General features: G+C 52.8%; 6 protein-coding genes across 6 annotated transcripts; 3 read left to right on the top strand and 3 right to left on the bottom strand.

Moving 5' to 3' along the window:
* Positions 1-1,157: 1,157 nt before the first annotated feature.
* Positions 1,158-3,371, top strand: NUU61_009156 (uncharacterized protein; the record flags this gene model as incomplete). Its single annotated transcript, XM_056659681.1, has 1 exon — positions 1,158-3,371. One exon carries the CDS (start codon positions 1,158-1,160, stop codon positions 3,369-3,371), a length of 2,214 nt encoding a protein of 737 aa, XP_056507974.1.
* Positions 3,372-4,017: 646 nt separating this feature from the next.
* Positions 4,018-4,360, bottom strand: NUU61_009155 (splicing factor 3B subunit 5 family protein; the record flags this gene model as incomplete). Its single annotated transcript, XM_056659680.1, has 2 exons — positions 4,018-4,029; positions 4,118-4,360. The coding sequence occupies 2 exons, from the start codon at positions 4,358-4,360 to the stop codon at positions 4,018-4,020; spliced, it is 255 nt and encodes an 84-aa protein (XP_056507973.1).
* Positions 4,361-4,561: 201 nt separating this feature from the next.
* NUU61_009154 (tRNA-specific adenosine deaminase) lies at positions 4,562-6,356 on the top strand (the record flags this gene model as incomplete). Its single annotated transcript, XM_056659679.1, has 3 exons — positions 4,562-4,715; positions 4,784-4,826; positions 4,922-6,356. 3 exons carry the CDS (start codon positions 4,562-4,564, stop codon positions 6,354-6,356), a joined length of 1,632 nt encoding a protein of 543 aa, XP_056507972.1.
* Positions 6,357-6,572: 216 nt separating this feature from the next.
* On the bottom strand, positions 6,573-8,206 carry erg24B (uncharacterized protein; the record flags this gene model as incomplete). Its single annotated transcript, XM_056659678.1, has 3 exons — positions 6,573-7,681; positions 7,766-8,070; positions 8,127-8,206. The coding sequence occupies 3 exons, from the start codon at positions 8,204-8,206 to the stop codon at positions 6,573-6,575; spliced, it is 1,494 nt and encodes a 497-aa protein (XP_056507971.1).
* Positions 8,207-8,451: 245 nt separating this feature from the next.
* Positions 8,452-9,499, top strand: NUU61_009152 (uncharacterized protein; the record flags this gene model as incomplete). The annotated part of the gene is made up of 4 exons (XM_056659677.1): positions 8,452-8,810; positions 8,879-9,178; positions 9,245-9,371; positions 9,449-9,499. The coding sequence occupies 4 exons, from the start codon at positions 8,452-8,454 to the stop codon at positions 9,497-9,499; spliced, it is 837 nt and encodes a 278-aa protein (XP_056507970.1).
* A 1,825-nt stretch (positions 9,500-11,324) lies between these two features.
* Positions 11,325-14,237, bottom strand: NUU61_009151 (putative C6 transcription factor; the record flags this gene model as incomplete). Its single annotated transcript, XM_056659676.1, has 1 exon — positions 11,325-14,237. The coding sequence occupies one exon, from the start codon at positions 14,235-14,237 to the stop codon at positions 11,325-11,327; it is 2,913 nt and encodes a 970-aa protein (XP_056507969.1).
* Between the last annotated feature and the right edge of the window lie 62 nt (positions 14,238-14,299).

Raw genomic sequence — 14,299 nt, 5'->3', positions numbered from 1 at the left:
CTTTCCTCCCTCCTGAGGGTCTGTGACCTGGAGGGACAGGGACTCGGATAATCCCGCCCCAAAGCGACGAGTGGGTGGGAAAGAACAAGAGTCATTTGTCCCTTTGAACTCACTCCCAACTTGCAACCAACACAGATACCACCATGGCCGACAAGATAGGCTCATCCCCTATCGCGTGTCCAGGCTGGAAAGTTTTGAAATAATTTCTGGGCACACTCGGCCTAGTCAGGGGACTCTTTCACCGGCTGAGAGAGTCTTTCTTTTGTTTGTTCTGTGTTTCCCCCCTGACGCCGGGAACAGGATGCTGGATTTTCTGTTCTTTCATGGGTTCCTTTTGTTCTGATTGCAATCTGTGTCTGCAATCAAGGAACTGGGTCCCTCACGCTGGCTGCTCTCTTTTTTGTTGTTGATCCGTCAGCATCTCAAGTCCACTCTATGTGTATGTATCGTTTTGAGCTTAGCAGTGAAATGCGCGTACACTCCAACCTTTTGCCTGCATATAAGACTAAAATACGCATAACATTTAATGCCTTGTAGATATTAAAATCCCCCCGCACTGTCAACAATATTTTTGGACTTTATCAACTACTATTTTTAAACATTTATATAGATGTCAGGTCAACGTTCAACGGCACAGCTCTAGCATGACGTCACCAACCCCAGGCGCCAAGGCACCCGGAATCGGAACAGCGTCATAATCCAGGCATCCATGGATAAGCAGGGCGTTGGCATAGAGCATATTCAGCGAGATTTGCAATTGTGTGGATTTTCTTGATTTTTGCTTTGACTTCTTGAATATCATTCTGGCTGTGCCACGATTTCTGCATCTCTGAAGAGCCCCGATCTCTATCAACGTGCGACATCTACGACAGACTCCAGTTCAATTCTTTGGGGTTTCATGGTTATCTGCCTAACCCAAACTCTTGGAATCTCTTCCAGGGGGCATTTGATTAATGCTTGGTATGGATTGGTCAACTCCAATCTGCTCTGCGGTTCTGATCTGGTGGCACTCACCCCGCTTCTCTGTGGCTACGTCAGACTTGACTACATTTACTGACAGCCATTGCAAAACACAGAAATATATCTAAAAAGGACACTTGATTGAAACGCCAATCCGAATACCTTGACTCCTGGTCTATTATCTCCATCCCTTTCCCATGGCCACCCTCTACGACGCCCTCCAATGCCTCAAGCCGACATCCTGGGACGCAGTCCCGCAGTCATCCAACGAGCTCCGTGAATACGTGCGCGACATCTTCAAGAACAGCCGCCTTGTCGCCGAATCACTCCCAGACCTTCCAGCTTACAAGAACGACACCTACCCAGACGGGGAGTTTGAAGCAGTAGCGGGTTCGGGTCCACGGGTGGTTCCCTCGTCGGCGCGCGTCGCAGAGACAGACCCCGAGATTACGGCTCTACAAAAACAATGGGGGAAACCGATCAAGATGGGCGGGCCCAAGGAGAATCCTCTGGGAGTGCATGTGTACAAGCTGACCGCGAACGATGGCGGCGGCCAGTGGTTTGGGCGACGGAGCGTGCACGAAGGGCTATCGTTTGCGCGGTGGCGGCAGAAAATGGCGAGCGAGTATGACGAGACGCTAAAGGTTAATCAGAAGAAGATTGCGGATGGCCTGACCCCTGATAAGAGTATTCGGGGTATTGGGGCCGAGGAGAAGGTTGAGACGTTTGAGGTCAAGGATGATGAGAATGGGGATGGCTCTGTGCTTGCCAATGTCACGGTTTATCACGTCTCAGCGCAGTTTCCCAAGCCGACGGCGCCGCGCGATTTCGTCGCTTTGATTATTACGTCTGAGGTTGGGCTGCAGATTGGCGGGACCAAGCAGCCTGGTCGCAGCTGGATGATGGTCTCCAGGCCGTGTGAGCACCCGGATGTCCCGCTCAAAGATGGGTATACGCGGGGCGAGTATGAGTCTGTCGAGCTCATTCGAGAGATCCCCAAGAAAAGGAAAGAGGGTAGCGAGAGCAGCTCATCGAGTCGAGATGAGTCAACCAAGACTAAGAGCAAGGACAAGCAAAAGTACAATGGTGCTGATGGTGCAAACACCCAATGCCCCGAGGAGCTGGATGAGAAGAACGGTGCTCTGGAAGACGAGGACGAAGAAATGAACCCAGTTGAATGGATCATGGTCACCCGGAGCGACCCCGGCGGTAGTATCCCGCGGTGGATGGTGGACAAGGGCACTCCCAGAAGCGTGGGGTTAGACGCGGCCAAGTTCGTGAACTGGGCTGTTCAAGACGACAAACCGCAGCGGCCAGCGATACATTCAAGGTCTGCATCTGCAAAGGTATCGGCAGACGCCCTATCCACCTACAACCAAGAGTCCGACGACGGGGACACGTCAGATTCAGAGACCGATTCAACAGACTTAGACGAGCAACAAGCCCACCACGGGCTTATTGCCAGCGTCACAGGCCTGCTCAACACCGGTCTAGAGCGATATGCACCGCAAGCAGTCCTGGACTATATCCCGCACCACAACGAGCTGCCAGATCGTACTTTAGACGGCAGTACCGTCCACCAGAAGATTCTTCCTAGCGATGCCAAATCCCAAAGCTCTGGATCAGTCACAAAGCCCACGGGGCTCGACTCACTGAAAGCGCACGAACCGGACCACGTCTCGCTATCTTCAGCGCGCTCCGAGGTACCCACGCCAGCGATCGATGAAATCGCGCACAACAACGTCCCGCCGGCAGAGTTAATCCAGATGACGAAGACGGGCAAGCTCTCACACCACGAAAAGGACCTCGCCAAGCTCGCGCTCCGCAAGCGCGAAGTCGAGTCCAAGCTAGACACGATCCGCGCCGAACTAGACAAGCTCCAGATCCCCATGCAGCAGCAAGGCTCCTCCTCACCAGCGCCGAGCAAGGGCCTCGCTGATATAGATGGCGACACCGGCGCGGTGCGCAAGCGTGCCACCGAGACCCGGTCATCGACGCCCACCAGCGCCGGCACACAGAAGAGCCAGCGTGCCGGCGGTGCCGCCAGCAGCGATGGTCAGTCTTCTTCCACTAAGACCCAAACCCAGACATCGACCTCCGAGCCGCCGGTGCGCACGCACAAGGCTGCGTCGCAGCTCTTCGGTGAAGAATCCAAGCAGCTGAAGCAGCTGAGCAAGATCGAGGCCAGCCAGCTCAAGCTCGCGTCGAAGATTGAGGCGCGCCAGCGGAAAGAGGCGGAGCGCTCGGAGAAAACCCGGTCTAAATCCGAGGTCGAGAATCTACGCCAGGAAGTCGGAGATCTGAAGAAAGAAGTGAGCAGGTTGCGCTCTGAGCGCCAGAAGTGGGTGGATCTGGTTGCGTCGCTGCAGGCGGAAAATACCAAGCTCGCTGCGGAACAGGAGCAGAAGTGAGGGGTGCTGGTCAAGGTGGAACTGGGCTGTTCGGTTTATATATATTTCTTGTAGTACTTGAGCATGTTCCAAGGTAGATATCATTTCAATATTATTGAGGATTCTTGTACACCTGTCCAGTACATTCTACAGCAAGAGCCGGATGCTAACATACAAGGACAGCTGCTTATTTGCAAATGCCCTGAACGTAGAAGCAGTTGTAGAATGAATCCACGCTATACAACACATGTTTTCGGCTTGTAGATGAACCATTCCTTGTTCCACTGATCAGCGGCTCGCCGCCGAACAGCTCGCGCATGCCGAGAATGACCCCGACACAAGTTGCTCCCGTTACAAGAACCTCGGGGAAGCATGTCAAAAGGCCAGTTGTGGCGACAGGATTCCACGATCCAGCTGCAGCATACCAGGCCGGGATACGTCGAAAATGTATTTGGCGGGGCAATTGCGAAAGCTGCAGATATTTCTCTGTCGAATATTCCAGTGAAGGTTTTCGGACTCGAATCAGTGACATTTTAAATTTCGATGAAGAGATCATGAGCGACGAATGTACTGGACCGAGCGTTCGGAGTAATCGTGGACAAAGGGTCGTCGAATGTCGCAGCGAGAAAATGAAAAGAGAAGAGTAACCGCATTTTCCAAAGACCAATTATTCTTGTGTCTATATCGCATAACAAAAAACAGTTAGCTCCCAGCTTCTTTTTTTCTTGCCCTACGACGGACAGTCTAGCTAGATGCGATTCACATACCACTGGGGGATTGCCAGCGCCTCGGACCATCTTCTCCAGCATCATCGCCCGCACCTTCTCCTTGGGCTCGCCCATACCGACCGCCATGTACCCTAGCAGCGGGGGGTGTCCGACGTACGAGGCGTAGCTGTCGCGGAGGATGTTGGACGTCCACTCGTACTTCGTGGTGTCGGCGTGGCCGGTACCGACGTAACGGGCCTGCAGAGCCTCGAGGTTCTGGAGAGTGCGGAGCTTGTCGGCCATTGTGGGTTTGGTGAGAGTGAATGGGTAGAAGGGATTGTGAGATGTTGAAGTAGCAGACGGACAGAGATCACCGAGGGAGAAGATGTCCGGATAACAGGATCACGTGAGATACAATGGCACGTTTGGGTACGCCGATCTTCTTGTCGGAAAATAATCCATCTATCTCCCAGAGGAGAGTTTTCTTGAGTATATCAGGTGCAAATGTCTGAGCTGGGGCCTATACCTCCATTACCGTCCCGCATAGCTGCCCTCGTTCATGCGCATTTCGATGCCCTGCCCACGCGCAGCAAACCAACTATCTTTCCCGATGGATCGAGGGAATGGATCCCAATGACCGGGATTGTGATTGTAAAAGGTATGTAGCGGCGACGGGATTTAGTAGAAGTATATCCCAATAACTAAGTTTCTTCCTCTGCACCTTAGGAGAGAACACGCCCTCGGAAAGTCTGACCTGCATTGCCGTCACGTAAGTTTCCTAGCACACCTTCTCATATTCGGTGTTCATGGCTCTCTGCTCATGGTCATGGTTAATTCTTGCACATCGTACTAATCCTTGTGCAGGAGCGGCGCAAAATGTCTGCCAGCATCCCACATCCCACGCTGTAGGGGCCTCGTACTCCACGATTGCCACGCAGAGATCCTGGCCATTCGCGCATTCAATTACTGGCTCCTGACAGAATGCTACGGATTTTTGTCTAAGGAACGACAGCAGATGACGAGCCCTCATTTGAATACCGGGTCAGGACTCAACCACATATCAGAGTCACCGTTCATCCGAAGAAGGAATATCGAAAAAGCGAGTCATGCATCATCCTCGCTAGCCATAGACTGGCCACCCTTTGAGTTCCAGCCGGATGTCACAGTATACATGTACTGCACATGTGCCCCCTGCGGCGACGCAAGCATGGAGCTGTGCATGGCGGCGCAAGAAGACGCAACGCCTTGGGAGGTGTTACGCCAACCAGACCCCAATTCAACGGACTTAGAAAAAGGAGAAGAAAAAAGTCCAGTCTTGTTGGACGGCCGAGCCCACTTCTCTCTTCTCGGGGTTGTTCGGCGCAAACCAGCGCGCATGGACGCCGAATCCACCCGGAGCAAGTCCTGTTCAGACAAATTGGCCCTGCGCCAGGTATCGTCCTTACTATCGGCCGAAACCAGCCGTTTCGTCGCACCCACTGGCAATGCATACCTCGCTGGGCTTATCCTGCCCGAAGCCGAGATCAGTCGAGCCGCATGCGAGAGATGTTTCGGGGAGACGGGCCGGATGCAAGCTCTGACCGGACGGTCGTGGCCTACGAGCCCTGAAGAAAACGCACAAAAAACCGCATATCGATTCCACCCGTTCCGCGTTCTGTCTGTGCCAGCCGAAGAGATCCAGGCACTTTGGCGATTTGCGAAACCGAAGCCTATCCCAACGTGCCCTGCATCATCAGCCTCGGAACAGCAGGGTGATACCACACCCACTCAGAAGAAAAGTAAGCCGGGTAATGTTAGCGCGGTCTGGACGGTAGCTCCCTCGTTCTCTCATCCCTCTGCTACAGTCCCGGATCCAGGGAGCAAGTCTTTGCCGGCTTTGCGCCGTTCCAAGACCGGGCTGTACGAGACTATCATTAATGGGGTAAAGCAAGGAAATCGTGCAACCTCGCCTCTGGCGCGTGGAGCTTCGGCTTTGTGCCGGGCGAAATTGTGGGCTCTTGTTCAAGAGATGGTTCAATATCTGGCATCCGATGATGCTCAAGTTGATGCCCGAGCCGAAGACCATCCAGCAGAGTGCGTCGAGCCTGACATGTCACAAAACAGCATGCTCCAACATATCCATCGAGCCGCCACCTACAGCGAATTCAAAAATACGCCAAGTGACATATTTAACCCTATCCGGGTTCGCGTGCAGGCGATTGAAGACGCTAAAAAGGTTCTCGAGGGATGGATACCCAATTCTGGAGACGAAGGCTGGGGATTAGAGGTTTTAGTTGACCCCAAGAAACGAAAGCGTTGATGCCATCCAAAAGTCGGAAATTGTTTATATATTATTGCGCTATGGCAGGCGAACTGAAGGCTCGTAGAAATGCCCTAATTAAAGATAACAGTAAAACTGTACAACAGAATAACAACACACTTTTGGTTGCAACCTTGGACCGGCGAGGTGTCCATGCAGAATACAGGACTTTGCATATCAAGACCGCTAGCATAAGAATTACCTATCCAGGCAATATTAGTAAATGCCAGGGATGATCCGACTGCGTACTATCGAGGTATAACGCTTCCAGTCGGCACCGTACTTTCTCTCGCACTTTTCCTCGTCGCGGCCTTCCCGATGGATCAAGAGGATGGCGAAGTAGAGCATGTAGAAGTACGTGAGAATCATGCCCCAGCCCCGAACCTCGGGCGTTTGCACAGCCTGCTTTTGGAGGGCACCGCTGGCCGGGTTGATGCTTTCAATAATGGCATAGCCAGCAATGCCGGTCGGCAGACAGTAGGCCCACGACATGGTCCAGTCGCCCAGGTAGTTGATATGGCGCGCCAGACCCCACCAGCCCGAAATCATCAGCTTCGATCCACTGGCAGTTTCGATGTATTTGATATGCTTCACGCGCGGGTCACTGGGGTCGGTGCGGAACCGATTCTTCTGGTTGTTGGCGCCACGGAAAACCGAGTAGCCCACCGCAGTCACGCCCAAAACAAGCGCAACGCCGGTCCAGCCCAGTTCCAGAGGGAAGACAGAGAGATAGCGGCTCTGGACGTTATACAGATGGGGCACCCAGACCACATCGCCAAAGGAGAGCATGAAGCCGAACCCGTCCATGATCACATCCATCGTGGTCATGATGGCTGGCTCCATGTACAGCGCATCCAGGATGTAGAATCCCTGGAAAAGGGTAACCAGAATGATAGAGTCAGTGACGTAGCCGTAGGTCCGATGCTGATGGGCCACATTGGACAGGTTCAGAATAGTCCATCCGAGCAGGCCGGGTCTCATCTCCATGAACACCTTGATGTCAATCGTGCGCGAAGCCTCGCTGACAAACGGGATGGGCAAGCGGACCCGAGGGTTGAGTTCACGACCGATGAAGAAGTCATAGAGGACATTGCCCGTGTGGCCGCCGGGCGCAAGCTCGCGCAACTGCGGGTTGGGCTTTCCGGGTTCCGGGACCGAGAAACTCTTGAGATAGACAAACAGTGCAATCGAGGAGCAGATCAACAGATTTGCCGTGATAACCTGCACATAGTTATCCCACAGGAAAGTCCACACCACGAAATCGGCGCCATATAGATACGTGCCTCCGGCGAGACCCGACAGGATAATGACAGCGGAGGGGAATGCTGTACAAAATCAAGAGTCAGCGCAGCTCCAAGCATTTCAGCGCCAAGGTATATGAGATCTGAGCTCGAGAAGTGTCTGCGTACCGTTGAACTTGTAGTTGAGTCTTCCTCCACAAGCCAGAGGGACTCCCTCTGCTTCCTGCCCCGGCAAAAATACCTGCAGGAACAGACTAAAGGCATAATAGCTCAGGGTCCACAGCGTAACTTGAGTGTCGTACAGCGCGGCGACTCCTCCCTCGGGCCAGCCCACCTCGCGCTTCAATTGATCCAGCGACAATGTGGACGGGTGGAGGAGTGACGGTGCGGGACAGCCCGAAACATCGTTGCAGACGAAGGCGAAAGTATAGATCAGGGCTGGTAATCCAAAGACAATTCCAAATGCTCCTAGGCTGTGGCCGGTGTCAGTGGGTTTTGCGAGAGCTGCGCTGCAGGGTCTTGAACATACGGTCCACCGAACTCGTAGCCGCGTTTCTCAGGAACGGGTTGGACGGGGATCTTGGACGATGCGGCCTTTTTAGGAGGCATGTTGAAAATGAATGCAACGCAGGAAGGCAGCAATTCCTAAAGAAAAGAAAAGAAGGAAAAAAAGACAAGCTGGAGGGAAAGAGAATAAATAGAGAAGCTTGGCCATACGATGCCGGAACCCCAGGGTCCGCGGGATGCCAATCAGCCCGAGTGCAACGTAAGCTGAAGAACTCCCGTGTCTTTCCCCAATTACGTCCTCTGAACTCGACCTCATCTTCACTCTTTCCGACCCCAAATTTACAGCCATGAAACTGGGCTCCGCTCGTTACGCCCTCCTTTTCTTCCTCTTGGGATGCAACGCCAGCCCCTCTGATGATCCGAAGGAGGACTCACCGTGTGTCGCCCGCTCCCCGACCTCCGGCTTGTACTTCGATCTCAGTGCCATCTCCCTATCCCCACCCGAACTGAAGAAGGGCAAGAAGGTATCGCCAGATGCACGCGAGCAGAGCTGGCATTCCAAGGGTCATGACTATGGCGCCAACTTCACCATGAACATCTGCGCCCCGGTGATCGAGGATGTGAAAGACGTGGTGGGCGTGGACTCGGCGCGATGGAAGAACGTCAGCGCATACTACAAGAAGGATGGGAAGACTTATTCAATAGGGTATGGTGTCTTTCTGGATGCGGAATATGCGAGACTGGAAGTGCTGACGTTGTCAACGTTGTCAATAGCGAGCAAGCCTCGGATCCTTTCTTCCGAGGTCGCAAGCTCGTCCTCAACTATACGAATGGCTCCCCTTGTTCCGAAGAGTCCGCTGCAGGCAGTGGAAACTCGTCGATCCGAACTAAATCGACTCTGATGACATTCCTCTGTGACCGCGACGCCATCCCGGACCAAGCCACCCCATCCTTCGTCGGGACTATGGACTCTTGCACCTACTTCTTCGAGGTGCGCAGCTCAGCTGCCTGTGGTGGACTCGCATCCGATCCACATGGGAAGGGGTTGGGACCTGGTGGAGTGTTTGGTGTCATGTGAGAAACGTCTTCCCGAGTCCTGGAGACAAGGAACGAGTTGAGCTGACTCGGTCTCTTCCGCAGTATTTTGATCGCCGTGGCCGCATATTTTGTTGGTGGTTGTGCCTACCAACGAACCGTCATGCACCAGCGTGGTTGGCGCCAGTGCCCGAATTTCAGTCTCTGGGCTGGGATGTTCGACTTTGTCAAAGTAAGTATTCTGGCATTGATACCGTGTCGACGTCATCCTCGATCCAGATATGCCCATATGGCATCACGAAAGTATAGGGTTTCGGATGCAAGACTTCCGGTTTCACGGATGGATTGAGCTCGCTCTAGCTGGCCTGGGGCCTCAGTCGCTTCTGCAGGACGGTGGGACTGGAATCTTGCCATTTGTTTCCTTTGTGGGCCATTTCTTCTATTCCTATTGTTTCCTTTATGTTCTCCTGTGTTGATCACAGTGTGTACATTGTGGGCAAGATGCCATGGTTCTCTTGTGAAAGGGCTATGCGTGTGGCCCATGTGAAATGGACCTATCAACCTCTCCACTTGTGGAGCTCTGGGGCATGCGAAGATTTTTAGATAGACAGTGCTCCAAGTATTGCAAAAGTCTAGCCACTTCTGCATTTCCTGTGGTTTTATTTAGTCATAGGGAGGAGTTATGGATTGCTTGTGTCATTGGATTTTGGATTACTGGGGAAGTATGCTAACAAAGTGCGTTTCATTGGAACACAGGATATAGCCATTATTGCCTGGTCCTCGCTATCCAACTCTCTTCGCCTTAAACGGGCTCCTTCGAGCAACAACGGTGTCGCCCATGCATATGCCCACAGACACAGTGGTTCCACTCGACTGCAGGGTACTGACGTGGACGCGGAGAACCGGCTAATAGATCAACTGGATGAAGAGTGGGAGGAATAAACGCATGCATAAACTTTCGTTTTTTGCTTTTTCCTTGGTCGCTTTTGTGGTTTTTAAACTTTCTTCTTGGCCTTGCTTTCTTTTCGTTCTGCATTGTATGAGGGGCATAGGGACATTGCTATGTTTTTGTCTTTTTATCTTTCCTTTGTTTTTTTCCCTGCTTATTTTTTTTCGGGGTCTGATCTTTGCCAATTGTTTCTAGGTTTTTGTCTAGAGAAGTCTATCTTGAATATCTTTGTTTTGGTTTGTATATTTATCAGTACTGCCTTAGGTCTCCGCCTGTGGAGAGCCCCATCGGGACCCATTGTCTACCTACGCCTACTGGTTAAGTCTTATAAATTATCTGATTTGTGGCCTACAATAAGACTCTGTTATGGTTAGCTCAAGCTAGATTAATATTTTTGAATATGACCGATCATTTACCATAACTACCTGAGTCCCGAAATAAAACCTAAATATTTTCGGTATGGTCACTAATTTCTTAAATATGTTCTGTTCTAACATCTTAAAAAAAATATTCAAAATTCAAGAGAAGAATAAGATAAATATACCATGCTTAAGAAAAAAAACACACATATCTACCTTTCCAGGATAAGGTGAAAGATCAAAAAAAAAGTAAGTGCATCATCCGTGAATCGAACACGGGCCTCGTCGATGGCAACGACGAATTCTACCACTAGACCAATGATGCTTAGTTATTGGAAGCGTTGGGACTATTTTGGACTATCTTGGACCGCATTCTCTATGCCCTACCCTAGCTGATTACACAAATTTCCCATACCCGTGTCTTAAGTACGCTAACCATACTATATTAGGCATTGCCGGTGACACAGTTTCGCCGCACCAAGGTCTGAAGTACGCGAGCTAGATACTATATTAGGAATCGATGGTTACACAAGTTTACCGTACCTATGTCCTAAGTACGCTAACGATATTGGGAATACAAAGCACGAATCCATGGATAGTCTACAGTAATTCACTGACGTCGATTCCTTTGGTATTCTATGGATTCCACAATAAGAAGCACAGAACAAGGATATCCATGCCACTGGCAAGAGACAAGAGACAAGAAGTTATATACAAGACCAACACAAAACTCCCAGCTTTTGTGAAAGGGAACAAAAGACAGGGAATAGAATAAATACCAATGCTAATAAAGCCCATGTCCCACTCGTCTGCACTTATTATCAAAACAATCAAAACTCCACATCATAGTCGTCACAGAGCTGCAGAGCTACATTGGTCACACCTGTCGCGTGTCTTGACCCAGACCGGACCCACCTAGCCCAATATCATATGCGCCCAGCCGTAGGTTTCCTGCTCCCCCCAAAGTAGGGAGTTCTGGCATGGGACCAGGCCCAGGGGTGGGAGCAGTGCCGCCGGCACCGGGCACTGGAGCGGAGGCTGGGCCTGGGGCGGGCTGCGGGGTTCCACCGGGACCAAGGTCTGGGCTGGCGCCGACGGGGTCAAGGTTGAAGGGCAGGAACCATGCGCTGGGCTGATAGAATTCGCCTGTTCCAGCAGGGGCGCTAGGATCCAGCTGACCGGTGAAGATGTGTTCCGAGTTCTGGGGCTCGACGCCATTGAGGGGAGGCATAGGTGGGTTATTGTGGGGGACGAAGGAGGTGGGATCGAAATCAGCAAACGAGCCATACACGAATTGCCGATCAAGTTGTGGCAACTGGTCAGGAGGAATACTGAAATCAAAGGGAGATTGACCAAAGGAAATGGGTCGGTTTTGAGAGAGCATGGTCGGCTGGGGGAATGCGCTGCCCGGAACGTCGGCGGTGTTGGCCATGGTTACGTCCATCATTGACTGTGGTGAAGTCTGATTCAGACCCGGGGCGCCATCGGAAATCCGGCTGTTTTTGCGCGAGCGCGACTTGCGGGGGACGCTGGGCTGCGGTGTTGGGGACAAACTGGCAAAGAAATCCTCGACGCTTTGCAGATCGGGCTTCTGCCCCATGACGGCGTCTTCGCCAGATTCCTTGTGCCGAGTGTCGGGGTCTTCCCAATGTAGCATCGACACGCCATGGGGATACTTGTCGAACCAGTCACCATACTGGAACATGGGTGCCACCGAGGAGCCGTTCTGAGTAGCCACGGAGCCTTTGATGGCCGCATCAGCGAATTGTCGGTACCGATCTTTGGCACTCTCCACCATGTAGTGGAACATTCCCCAGTATTTCTTCATTTTGTTGAGATAGCGGTAAGTGTGGCGAAGGTTCTCTTTTGAGCGAGCTTCCAGCTGGACGTTCTTGGAGAAAATGCCCCAAATATGAACTGTACTAGCCGAATATGCACAATATCCAGCAAAAGGGACGGTCAGCGGATAGGCCGAGGCGCGATCAAAAAGAACGGAGATGTGATGGGCCGCCTCGACCGCTGCTCGACCGGCATTGCTGAGAAAAGGCTTGGGCATGTCCCTAGGAGGCCGTCCTCCTGGGGAGAGGGGAATGGCGAACTGGTTCAGAAACAGGACATTTTGATGCGTGATGATGTGAAGAAAGATGAACTGATTTGCGATCTTCTCAGCGGCATGGATCTGAAGGTTTTCGTAGGTAAAGGTCAAGGAGGCCGGGAGCGCTGCGGAGAATTCCTCAATTTGTCGCTTGAGCTGCATGTACCCCGAATCTGGGTGCCACAGCGGATGAGGTTCTTTTCGTTTGCCGCCAAGGTTCAGGTAGTCGACAATGCGGCCCCAGAGAACAATGGCGCGGATGATGTAGGCCGACACCCCCATATTTTCCTTTGCATTAGATAACTGGCCCGTATCCTCTGGCACAGGATTGGGGACATCGCCATCTAGATCCTCGGCGGGCCCAGGAATCTCCATTTGAAAATGAGTTTCCTTGATAGGCAGTTGGAGCTGTAAAAATCTCTCGTTCCCGATTGGCGGTCGTTGACTCCCAGAAGAATTGTATCGATCCATCAAGAAGCACGCCCACATAGTCCGTCGTCGAATCTCTCGGTCTGTGAAACTCAATTGGGAGTTGCTACCATTATTCTGCCCAAGCAACGGATCCACATCAAGCTCACGGTGGAGCTGCAAGGCATATGCCATGCGCAACGCCTGCCCGCCAAATGACCAACTGCGTCCACCGTGACATGTTCCAAACTCATGGAGACCAAGGAGTAGAAACACAGTCAAGATGGTAATGTTTGGTTCGTCATGCCGACTCAAAGCAATGGCCGCAGCGGGATTGGCCCAATTTTCGCCGCGCAAAAACGGTGGTTCCGAGTTGAGCTGCGGATGGGTTGAGAACCGGGCGGACACAGCGCAAACCGCGAGAATCAGGACCGGGGGGACCGAGCCAGCTTTAAGTCGCCGCATGAAACTGGGTTTGTGCAAGAGGAGGTACGACTGCCCATAAACACAATCGAAGAACACCTCTGCCAGATGTTCCTGGATCTCCAGCGACGGCAGAAACTCAGCGCCCGCCGTTAAAAGGCCGCTTCCATCGCTGGACTTTGCTTCGCGGTTCATAGGAAACGTCTCGTGTGGCGGGCGGCGCTCGCCGCGAGTCCAATCCTCCATCTCCGCGGTAAATGCCTCGTCGGCGTTCCGTTTCTTTTGCGCCTTGGTCGTCTGGCTCGGCACAGAGGGCTTGACAACCGCCCTGCCGATGGCAGCCATATCCCTCATTTCATCCTTGGGGATCGTCTTGATCACGCGGTCCTCCATCCTCTTCAGTCGCTTGTCCAGCATGGCCATATAGTCCGTGCGCGGCGCAGCCTTTCTTGTGGTGACTTTGTATACACACGGGATGCGCGAGCGCGTGCAATGCTTGCAGGCAGGCTTCTCGCCCGAGCACCGAATCTTTTTCCGGCGGCATGCGATACAGGCCAGTGGCAGCCGCTTCCGCTCCTTACCGGCCTTGGTTTTCAGTTCGCTCCATACGGGTTTCTCGCCTTTCTCGAGTTGTTCGGAATTCGACGGGCCGCCGTCTTCCCGGGACGGATCATCGCCTTGGTTCCCTTGCGACCCGTTCTCCGGGCCCGTCGCGGGGTCGGCGGTCAGCGCGCTATCGGGGTCGCGGGAGCTTGCATGGCTGTGGGTATCAAAGTCGTCGAGGGCTGCCGCCGAGTCCTCGGGCCCAAAGGTGAAGCTCGCGCCAGTCTGCAATGGCGACTCATCGGAATCGGGTGGAATCATGACGGGTGCGGGTACCGCGGGACCCAAGCCCGGAGCATCGTTCGGCCTGGTCGGGGCAGAGC

This window comes from Penicillium alfredii, assembly GCF_028826965.1.
Source record: "Penicillium alfredii strain IBT 34128 chromosome Unknown utg000011l_segment0_segment0, whole genome shotgun sequence".
Lineage (NCBI taxonomy): Eukaryota > Fungi > Ascomycota > Eurotiomycetes > Eurotiales > Aspergillaceae > Penicillium > Penicillium alfredii.
Note: the sequence above shows the minus strand (reverse complement) of the source record. Positions and strands in the feature narration are given on the sequence as shown.